The sequence below is a fragment of the Cololabis saira genome, chromosome 14 (assembly GCF_033807715.1).
Source record: "Cololabis saira isolate AMF1-May2022 chromosome 14, fColSai1.1, whole genome shotgun sequence".
Classification (NCBI taxonomy): domain Eukaryota; kingdom Metazoa; phylum Chordata; class Actinopteri; order Beloniformes; family Belonidae; genus Cololabis; species Cololabis saira.
This window is the reverse complement of record NC_084600.1, coordinates 23,688,974-23,701,098: the sequence shown is the minus strand read 5'-3', so window position 1 is coordinate 23,701,098 and position 12,125 is coordinate 23,688,974. Positions and strand designations below refer to the sequence as shown.

The 12,125-nt window shown below is 39.9% G+C and overlaps 1 protein-coding gene across 1 annotated transcript; it reads right to left on the bottom strand.

Moving 5' to 3' along the window:
• Window positions 1-2,997: 2,997 nt before the first annotated feature.
• On the bottom strand, window positions 2,998-12,125 carry slc37a4b (solute carrier family 37 member 4b). Its single transcript, XM_061739083.1, has 10 exons — window positions 12,036-12,125; window positions 10,250-10,636; window positions 8,859-9,091; window positions 5,453-5,699; window positions 5,150-5,302; window positions 4,987-5,072; window positions 4,785-4,898; window positions 4,626-4,691; window positions 4,387-4,525; window positions 2,998-4,300 (listed from the first exon to the last, which is right to left on the bottom strand). The coding sequence occupies exons 2-10, from the start codon at window positions 10,395-10,397 to the stop codon at window positions 4,134-4,136; spliced, it is 1,353 nt and encodes a 450-aa protein (XP_061595067.1). The 5' UTR covers window positions 10,398-10,636; window positions 12,036-12,125; the 3' UTR covers window positions 2,998-4,133.

Below are 12,125 nucleotides of genomic sequence, written 5' to 3'. Positions count from 1 at the left end.
AATGATACAAAAATAGCACTTTCCTACAGTGATGGAAGTAAAAGTGATACAGTTAAAGGCAGTTCAGAAAAATTAACTTAGGGCTCATTTTCACACAATTTCTGAAAAAAAAAATCCTGTTTTATATCAGTTAAAATTCCCTTTTTTATTATAAAATGTTAGAATAATGAGAGAGAATTTCTTGGATCATTTTTATTACTTCTCCATTGCCAGATGTTTACATACACTAAGTTGACTTGCCTTAAACAGCTTAGGGAATTCCACATAACAGTGTCTCTGTATTGTATTGTATGTATTGTGTATGTATTGTATTGCACACATTCTATATCTTTTTTTAGACAGAAGCCTTCCATAGAATTTTTTTTTTAAAACATCCATCAGGTTTCTGGTTAAAGCATCTGTCAATGTCATATCAATCACCAAGCTGAACCATGCATATCTAGTCAGTGAAGCGCTGATTCTAATTGCATCGATAATTCATCTGTACTCCTGCCTTTTCCCAAAGAGAGCTGGGATAGGCTCCAGCAGACCCGACCCCATGACCTTGAATATGAACAAGAGGGTACAGGTCATGGATGGACGGATGGATGGATGAACCTCACTCCATCCATCCACATTTTTTATGACTAAATTGTCACATATGGAGACAAAAAAACTTTTCCTTTTATATTATGTGAATTTCTGTTAATGTTTTTAAGATCATTGTGAAGAGGGTCTGAGGATGTGTGTTGTGTACAGGGATTTTGGGAAATAATTGTTACAGGGCCCCCAACACAGCCGTGAAATGTTTTGTTGCTATTTTACATACAATTTTAGTGGTATTTTTGACTATTATTACCATATTTGTGAAAGAAAAACAACATGACAGTTGACATGTACAGAAGGGGAAGAACTGAGCACTCTGAATAGTGTCTGTGACAGGTGCTGATCCAGTTGGACTGAACCCTTTTACATAAATGGGAGGAGGAGGGGAGGGGGGGTGTCAGTGTGTCATTATTTATTTATTTTTTCTGTGTTATAATTTCGGCCTCTCTGGGGCCCCCTCAATCATGGGCCTTTTCGGAGCCCTTAACTTAACTTATCTTTAAACTTAGGATATGTGCCACAGGTCTTTAAAGTTGCAGTAATAAAACCTTTACTTAAAAAACCCTCTCTTGACCCAGACATTTTATTGACCAATATCCACCCTTCCATTTGTATCTAAAATTCTGGAAAAGGTGGTTGCAAGCCAGTTATGTGACTATTTGTACAGAAATTATCTATTTGAATTTTTTCAGTCAGGGTTCAGCTCTGGTTCAAGTCACAAATGACGTTCTCATGGCTTCAGATAAGGGATTAGTGTCCATACTGGTTATACTGGACCTCAGCGCTGCTTTTGACACTGTAGATCACAGCATTTTACTGCACAGGTAGGTGGGATTAAAGGGACCGCTCTAAATTGCTTTGAATCATAACTATCTTACAGATTCCAATTTGTTCATGTTCATGAGGTTTCATCAGAACAGATGAGGGTCTGTTATGGTGTCTCACAGGGTTCAGTGTTAGGGCCAATCCTGTTCAGTTTATACATGCAGCCCTTGGGAAGTATAATCCAGAATCACGGCATTAACTTTCATTGTTATGCTGATGATACACAGCTGTATTTTTCTATGAAGCCGGATGAAACAGAACCATTGGCCAAACTTCAGGCATGTGTTAGGGACATCAAGGGCTGGATGTCCACAAATATTTTGATTCTAAATTCCGATAAAACAGAGGTTATTACTCTTGGTCCCAAACACCTTAGGAAGGGATTAGATGGCGTTGCATTGACATCCAGTACAACTGGAATTTCTTGGTGTTTTTTCCGATCAGGATTTGTCATTTAAACAGTATATTAATCAGGTTTGTAAGACAGCGTTTTTCAATCTCTGTAATATTGCAAAGATTAGGAACCTCCTCTCCCAGAGTGATGCGGGAAAACTAATCCACACGTTTGCATCTTCTAGACTAGATTACTGTAATATATTGTCAGCAGGATGTCCAAGTAATTCTCTGAAAAGGCTCCATCTGATCCAATATGCAGCAGCGCGAGTGCTAACAGGAATCGACAAGTTAGACTATGTCTTTACTTCGTTAGCCTCCCTGTAAAACTCAGAATCCAATTCAAAATGTCATTACCTGCATATAAAGCCCAAAACGGCCTGGCTCTGCGATATTTGCAAGACCTAATAGTACCTTATGTTCCTGGCAGAGCTCTCCATTCTCTGAGTGCAGGTTTACTCGTAGTTCCTAGAGTATCCAAATGTCCACTTTCCGATTTCCATCGGCTGGCCTGGGATTGCCATGACAAGCTGGACGAATTGGCTGGGAAGAGGGAAGTCTGAGCTTCCCTGCTTAGACTACTGCCCTCATGAACCCGACCTCGGAGCAGACAAGATGGGTGGATAGATGGATGGTTCAGCGACAGCTTGAAGAAAACACTTTCAATAAAATGTTTCTATATTTCTTATTTACGTCATGGGATTTAGAGTAACTGTCAGACCATAGAATAACTTTGGTAACATGCACAAACATTTTTATATCTTTTTTTAGACAGAAGCCCTCCATAGAAAATTGTTTTTAAAAACATCCATCAGGTTTCTGGTTAAAGCATCTGTCAATGTCATATCAATCACCAAGCTGAACCACGCAGATCTAGTCAGTGAAGCGCTGATTCTAATCGCATCGATAATTCATCTGTAGCCACTAGTTCAGGACAAACTGGTCTGAACGTTTGTAAGACTGATTTTCTTGTGATCATGACCTCCAGAATCTCATCATTAAAGAAGACAGTAAGTGCTTCCTGTGCCTACAAATAATTGTTACCATAGATACCAGCCAAAAGTTTGAAAACACCTGCCCATTTGAAATGAAGCTACAGTGGTGTCAACTCAGGAAGATAAGTTGTAGGTGCAAACAAGCTGTTCATTTACAGACAGTTTACAAATATACACAAATAAACTTTTATTAGATCATTTGATTATTTCAAGTCCATTTGTACAACTTCAATAACATACAGAGTAACATACTGTGCACTCAGTACTGCCATCAACCCCTTGATCTGAGATGAGAAATGAATAAATCAGTATTGTAACTGCTGTACACAACTACACTGACAGCGATCTAATCAGCTGTCATGTAACAAATGTTTATCAGTTCTAAAAAACATATTCTGTTATCCGGCATGCAATTGTGTAGAAAAATAAAATTCTCTCTAAATGCTTTACATCAGTAAAACCATGGACCTGTAAGCTTATACAAATACCGGAGTTATTAATGAAATGAACGAGGACACAAACTCCACATTTATGAAAGACATGTAGTTGTGCGTTATTCATTGCCCGGACAAAACAATGAAATAAAATAAAATAAAATAAGAGGCTCCATCTTGATTTAACTAAGCAAATAGGTAAGAGTCTCCTGTTGGAGAAGTACTATTTTCAGCTTCAACCCAGTTGATGCAGTGGAAAGCTTTTCATTCCTGAAACAATCATGACATGGTCATAGAAAAATGCTTGCGTTTTTAAAATACATATTGTGAAAAAGAACTCAAATGTACTGAGAGTAGACGGTGGTCCGACCACATCGTCATTAATACAAAAATCGGAGAAAAATGAATTCAGATGAAGGGATATAAATGAGTGACATTATACAGGTTTATCCAAAGAATGCTTCATGACTGTGCAGTAATCGAAGCCAAAGGGCAAAACAAAATATTAGTGTTACTCTAAGGACCAGGCAGTGCACATGAAAACATTTTAAAGTTATATACGACTGCCTTCCCTTGAGGGCAAGGTAACGAAATAGACATTATCTTGACTCATGTTTCTTCGCATACAGCTTTCAGTAAAGCAACTTTCAAATATGTCTACATGAAGGTTGACAAGAGTCTGTCAGGACCAGTTGTGATCTACTATAATGTTGTGCATTTGTAAATAAAATCTATTTATTCATTGTGAATATAATGTGATTTATTTACAGCCAGCCTGAGTACCTAACAATCAATCAATGTGGGGGAAAAGTTGACGGTTTTCACAGTTTTGTTTGACACAACTCAAGTTCCATCAGTGTGCAGTATTCTGTGTGCAGAGCCTTCAACGGTCCAATGAGCTTTAGTCCAGCTTCTCTGCAATCCGCCCCATTTTGGTGCGAATGTTGCGGAAAAGGCAGAACCAGACGGTTGTGATGCCCATTATCACCTCGGCTATCCAGAAGGCTGTGTCCCAGCTGTGCTGTTTGGCAACCGTACTGAAGGGAAGCCCAGCCATAAAAGCTCCCACTGTAACACACAAAAGGCGTGTTCGGTCATGAGAGTTCAGCCCTGCAACACAACAGGCCGACATTTTTTGTCTGCCAACAACTTACCATTAGCCATCAGAGCTACGATAGCATGCGATGTCCCACAGAAATTTGATGGAGCACATTCACTTGCTATAACTCCAAACAAGGCAATTGGTCCATAAGAAGAAAAACCAAACATGGCACCAAGGCAGAGGATCCAAATCTAACAATGGAAACAACAAAACATGGCTCCATTTGTTTTTGAATGCTTTTTCCTGTGTTGCAGGGAGGATATACACATATATAAATATACTGGACATTACCTCTTTCTCTGACACACCAATGAGGACGGACACAGGGTGAATGACTTGAACCCAAAGAGGAGCCTCCTAAACAAAGGAAGGAAATCTTACAATAGTTTGGAAACTAGCGACGTGCACATTTTATGGAGCTCACGCAAAAAAGGCAGGCAAGATAAGTACCTTTGGGATTTCAGCTGTGACGGTCACTCTGAAGAGGTACATGGACACGTACATGCCAGCCATCATGAGAATAAGCAGGCCATGGCGAGGGTTGCCGTGGGTGCTCAGGCCTTTCTGAAGAGCAGCAAAAACAAACAAACATATATATATAAAACAAAAAACAATGAAGCTGAAAAGACAACCTGGCATTTCTGCTACTGACCCGGGCCACAGCTCTGTCTGAGATAAAACCTGCTGCAAGGCTGCCAACGAAGCCGCCCACCTCCAAAGCACTCATGTAGGTGCTGCCTGTTAGGGACACAGCTGATGTCAGTGGCAGTTAGATTACACAGAAATCAAGAGGGTTAATGAAAGGAAGAGCGCACCCATGAGAGCCGTCTGGCCCTTCTCTTGCATTAGGAACAGCTGTCCCCAGTCGGTGGCCGCCGTCTTCACCCCGAACACCACCAAGTAACCCAGAGATAGCACCCACAGGAAAGGAGAGAGGAGGAATTCACTCAGCGTGCTGTCATTATTGGCTGGTGAGTACAGACACAAGACATCAGCCAACTGTAGCGCATATTCACAATTAAAAATACAGGGAAGATGCTTTTTACATGTTGTTTCAAAGTCCCTTTTAAAAATTGCTTGGATTATGTCCGTTTAAGTGTTTTCATTGCATTGCTCACCTCCCTTTGCCCCCTTCTTGGCTGCTGCCTCAATGCTGGGAAGCCCCACGTCCTTCGGCTCATTCTTCACAAACACCAAACATACAAACGAGAAAGAAGCACAGATAACACCTGACATGGTCAGGATAGTTCTCCAGTCGTAGTAGTGCAACAGCACTGTGACGAGGATGGGACCCAGACTCCCAGCGAGGTTCATGCTGCAGGACAGCACAGACCACCATGTGCCGAACTGGGAGGGCTCGTACCACTGAGGAGAGAAACAACAGTGAACATTACTGACAAATCACAATCACTGGATGCAGGGCCTATTAAACTAAGTGACTTTAGTGTCTTAGGAAGGCAACGTCAAGCTCAACTTGGGGTTTTCAGTCACAAAACTGGTTTAGTCTTTAAAGATCTGAACCACCATGGTGACTTATACTGGAACAGTCTGTAATGAGAGATGGATGTGTGTAAATCCACCACCTTAGGGCCAATTAGTTCTCTTAGAAAATGAAAAAACAAAAACAAGAACCTGATGCACGGACAGGGACAGTTTCTTCTGTCGCTCTAAGGTTCAGAGACCTGGTGAATGTTTGACTTTCACGAGAAGCATCTCCATGAGAAATATCTCAGGGACAGGGAACACTTGAGTGGCATAAAAGAGCTGATTACTCTGCTTCAGCATTCTGGTTTTTTCAAGCTTTTTCTCCAGGTTTGTATGGAGGATTTTTTGTGCCAAAATTAAATAAATAAATACATCATTAATTAATTAAAATGGGAATGAAATATATCATTAATTAATTAAATGTGTCATTAATTAATTAAAACTAGAATGAAATATGTCATTAATTAATTAAAATACAATTCATTTTAAGTAAAAATATATATTTATTATTTCAGCATTTAATTAATTAATGACATGATTTCGTGTTGCGTGTGAATCATGAAATGTAAAACTGCGTTTAATTAATTAATGACACATTTAATTAATGATTTCGTGTTGCTGAATCATGAAATGTAAATGTAAAACTGTCAGTTTCACTCGTCAAACTCAGTGGGCGGGGCTAACGCAAATCTAGTGGAATCCACTGCTTTGGATTTTAAAAACATGACAGCTGTGAGTTTGGAGGATTTTGGTGAACTTTGTAGAGAGTTGGTGAGCGATATCTTCGACCTTGCAGAGTATGTGGAAGCAGGACCTGCTGACCCCGAGCATGTAGCATGTAAAGCAGAGGAACTGCTCGAAGTTGTTCGAGTTATTTCTGCACTTTCCCATCTTGACTTGATGTGCAGGGGAACCAATGAGTTGTTTGGAATCCGCCCACTGAGTTTGACGAGTGAAACTGACAGTTTTACATTTACATTTCATGATTCAGCAACACGAAATCATTAATTAAATGTGTCATTAATTAATTAAATGCAGTTTTACATTTCATGATTCACACGCAACACGAAATCATTAATTAAATGTGTAAATAATTAATTAAATGCTGAAATAATAAATATATATTTTTACTTAAAATTAATTGTATTTTAATTAATTAATGACATATTTCATTCTAATTTTAATTAATTAATGACACATTTAATTAATTAATGATATATTGCATTCCCATTTTAATTAATTAATTATTTATTTATTTATTTAATTTTGGCACAAAAAATCCTCCATAGGTTTGACTGTCACAGCTGTATAACATTTTAGCACGCTGTAAATATTCAATGCATTTGTTGGTTTGGAATTATTGTGGGGTTTTTTGTCTGAAAAAAACCACCTCGACAGACATTACAGGCATCAGACCTGAAGACCAAGAATTTATTCATTTTTTTGTCGTTTCTATTTTAAAATGAATACACACATCCAAAGCTAGAAAACTGGGGTACAATGATTGGGATGATAAACAAGACTATGATAGTACTCAATCGAGCAATGATCTTCAGCTACATAGTTCATTTAAAAAAGGTTAAAAAAAATATATATTTTATTTATAAAACTGTGTGAATTGTCCAGCAATTATTCCCTAAACATTCTGGTTGTCTTTGAAAATTAACATACTCAGATATTGTGCAAATAGAATACATACTGGCAAAAACCACCTGAACCAAGCTTGCAAATGGCAAAAAAAAACAATTTCAGTTTAGTGATTAAAAACACCGTCTGCATGTTGTTTCTTCTAAATACTTGTTTGTATGAAAATGACATGCATTAACCTCTGATCTCAAAGATAAAGTGCTCAGGAGGAGATCAGGTATCCAGAGTGAGTCACCATGGCGACAAACCCAGGGAAGACTTGAACTTTCTCTGTGACACCGAAAAGCCAGAGTTGAAATTTAAATTACCTTCTTAAGCTTCTAATCCACCTTCCAAGAACCAGCCACTTGGCTGCTGGCCGGCTAGTTTAGCACCTGGTCTAACGACGGAGCCAAACCGTCCTAATATTTGCAGAAATGTGACGTGACAATGTTTCGGTGAAATTACAAAACAAGACACTGGTTTTCTGACTTCTCTTTTCCATACTTACAATGAATATTCAACATATCTGCATTTACAGTTTCCTTTGTAAGTGAAACATAGTTGTTCTAGAGAAATGGTACAAGAGCCAATGTAAACAAGTAAAGGGTAATCCACTTAAAGGCAGCCATAAATGCTGCTCACACATACCCAAGAGTGACCGGTAACTTAAGAGTCCGCTGGACAAACCCTTATGACAGCTACAGGCTTATTTAGCACCATGTAGATCCAGTATGGACGTTCACTCAGCTGGGGAACAAATCTTTTATAAAGATTGTTGCCCCCACTCAAGGCAAAGGACCTCTGTTATAAACACTGCTTTTCTTTACTTTCATTTTTTTAGACGGACTAAGAATAATCTAAAAATATATCCAAGTGTAATCTGATCCTTACGAAACACTGCACACATGCAGCAGCACCTATTTATTTCCCAGCTTTTGAACGGTGTTACTTGTAAGGAAGCGTCTCCCGAGCCTCAAGTGTTTCCTAACAGTAGAAAGCAGCTTCCTGAATGAGAAGGACGTTGGAAGTTCTGATTATAATGCAGCATGTTCACTGCATAGAGATGTCAACGATCTCAAAATATACTTGAAGCAAATCCCAAAGCTATTTATAGTTGAGACCTTAAAAGATTATTAGTTAATCCTTTAATTTCTCAAACTACCACTCCTGCTGACTTCAGCACTCTCGTCTTGAACAGTCAGAACCTCTGAGGTTTCAAACCAGGCTGCCAGTAATGTCCATACTGTGACAGCAGAAACAGAATTCTTCTACATTCAAGAGAAATCTCATCTTCCAGGATAAAAACTTCAGACATATACAGTGCCCTCCTCTTGCAGCTTAGAGTATCTACAGGACATTATAATGAGTAATAGACCTGTGTATCCAGTAGGTGACACAGTATGGTAATACCTTGCGAAGCACCTTCCCACATGGGGGCCAGCCACAGCCTTGTCCCAGGCCGTTGATAAACCAGAGCAGGGAGAACATGGGTACTGTGGAGGACCAGGAGAAGGCCACGTTGATCCCCCCTACGAGGAAGAGGCCGATGGAGAACAGCCAGCGGGCGCTGATCTGATCAGACAGCACGCCGCTGATGAATTTACTGATGGCATAGGCCATGGTCTGACTGCTGGTGATCATACCTGCAGAGACAGAACACAAGCTGGGGTTAAAACAACCAAACACCAACCGTAGTAACAGAGACACAGGACACAAGGTATTTAATGCTCATATGACACCAATCTTTGTCCAAATTCTCACTCTGAGTGTAACGATTTGACCCGTAATCAATAATCCATGATGAACAAAATATCTCAATCATGATTCAGGAGCTGCTGTTGCCCCGGAAACGTTTACAATCCTTGATGTGCTCCAGTGGGGGGGTGTGTATGTGCTGAAATACCTAAACATTGACATGTTGACTGTCTTGTGGAACAGATGTATTTTTAGGATTGTGTGGTTTTGAACTGTCTTTATTCACAACAAGGACTGGAAAACGGGCCGGGAAGGAGAGGGGCATGACATGCTGGAAAGAGCCCAAGGCGACGACACTGAGCCATACTATGATGGCAAATACACGTGATTTCTGTTGAAGCAGCCCAAAAACCCATATTTCCTGTTTTATGGAAATTCTGACGACTCTTTCATTACATTTTACATAAAAATGCATGACCGTCTAACGATCTACCAGACCAACTTGTGACCATCTGGTGATAACTCCAGCACCAAAATGTGAATTTATAACCCACTCTGGATTATGACCAAATAAAATATGTTATGTGTTTAATGATGAGTATAAAATCCCATAATGTTAACATGCTTTTTATGCTTCTGTGTGTATGTCTATTAGTGTGTGCTGCCATGTGGGACCTGCTTACCGGTAACTCTTGTTCATTCTTTTCAAACATTGACAATCAAATCTTTCTATTCAAATAAATAGCACAAGTTTTACTTAAAAAGCATTTTAGCATCACTGTTGCATGCAAGTGTGCACATGTTGGGGTGTTTGCAGGAAAAGTGGTGCAACTCAGTCAAGTGAGGTGATGCAAAACTATTTAAGCAAAACAGCAGATATAAGAATTCAAATGTTACAGTTGATTTACACGTTAATGCATTTCATGTGAAATCTGGGCAAAGAATAAATCTGTGCTCAACAGAAAATAAGCCAGATTTACTAACGAGCTGCACTCATTCAAGATTAAATGAGACCTAAATAAAATTTGCCCACCACCAAACTGCAAGCACAATTATATACAAAAAAAAAATGAAATAAAAGCCTCTATTAAAAGCTTTTATCTTACCCAGGTCATCTTTATCCAGTTCTATCTCCTCCATCACAGCGGGCATGACAAAAGAGAAAGTCTTCCTGTTAAAGAAATACAGGGAGTAGCCGATGAACATGCAGACAAATATGACTACTTGATAGTAGCCGTAGCCGGTGGCCCTCATGACTGCAGCTCAGCACACAACAAAGTTAGGTATCAAAGTCTTCTCTTGACAGCTGTCTTGTATTTGGGTCCTCTCGCCTCGAGATCACAGCCGACAAAAGGCAGCGGAAGATGTGATAAAAGTTGTAGCATGGGCCAGGCAGTGCAGATGAAAGGTTTCCCACCAGGAGACGCGGCCTACGCGGTCTTCACAGGAAACCTCTTGCAGGCTGGTGGCTCAGTTTGTCTGTGGGGCCAACGCTTGCAGAAGGAGAGAAGAAGGAAACTTGAGAACGGGAGCAACATACCAAACATTACAGCAGAGAAATTAAAACCAGGCCAGTCTAATCCTGCAGATATTTAGTACTTCTAGCGCTGGAGACTTAGTTTTGGAGAAAGAAATAAAGAAAGATTCATGGAGATTAGGGCTGGGCGATATGGACTAAAAGTCATATCTCGATATTTTCTAGTTGGGTTTCCCCCAAAGCATTATAGCATAGCATCTCTGTTAGCTTCATTTTTTTCTGAGGCAAACCCTTAAAAAAATAGTCAGTTTTAATACAAAGCCTCGTGCCAAATGTCACACAGGTACCTTTTATTAACAGAGATCTGCACAATATCAAAATGTATAAAACAAATGAAATAAAAATAAACCGCCTGTATATATAGAATAAAAATGCTTCTTGAATAAAATAAAACAAATATCCCCTTCCTGCATAACAATTAAATTAAAATACACTGTGCAATTAATACAATGTAGACAGTAACAGGCAGACTTTTCCACTGAGGTTGACAGTTGTGTAAATACCAAAACATTTGTGCAAATCTCAAATAAAACATTCAAGTAAATTTGTCACAAAATAAGCTTTAATATCATTAAAAAAAAGCTATATCGATATAAACGATATTGTCTCGTACCATATCGCGTTTGAAAATATATCGATATATATTAAAATCTCGATATATCGCCCAGCCCTAATGGAGATTATGCTGGGTGAATATGTAGAGCAGTCTTTAGTCACGTGATGATTTTCTCCAAGTTGGTTGTGATGCTCAGGTAAGCCAGCTGCTGTTGCAGGTGTCTTCTCACGCTTTAAATGAATGAATAAATAAATAAATAAAATTTTCATTTTAATTTCATTTTCTGTCCTGATTACCTGACAGACTAAAACCAGCTGTCCATCACATTGCAGAGCTCCAGTCACCACCAACATACATATCACATGTCAGGACATATTAAGTTCAACATGCTGACTTCCTCAGAGCTATGTTTGGGTCCTTTCAGAAATATAGACATTATCAGAGCCTTACATAAGCCATTCATTCACTGCCAGGGGACATTTGAATACGGCCGTGATGTCGCACACGCTCACAGCTGAGGATGTGACAACAGAAGGCTGATTTATGGTTCCGCGTTACATCGACGCAGTTCCTACGGCGTAGGCTCTGCGTCGATTTAACACGGAACCATAATTTAGGCTAAAGAGGCCACAAACAACATTGCATTGCATGCAGCCGCTGCGGTGTCGCCTTCGAGCTGTTTTCAGTCGGCTTGTGGGACAGTGCGTGTGTTTCAGTGGCCGCTGCTTTCGCTGCAGGCTCTGGTATTCCCCTGACCCCCCCAGCATGGTTACAGTGCGGTGACCGCTGCAGCTCTTACCTTCATCCGCGTCCCCGTCCCGGTCCCAGGCGCGGGCACGGGGCGCGCGGCCATGAAGAGGGAGCTCCCGCCGCGCGTTCCCGCGAGAAG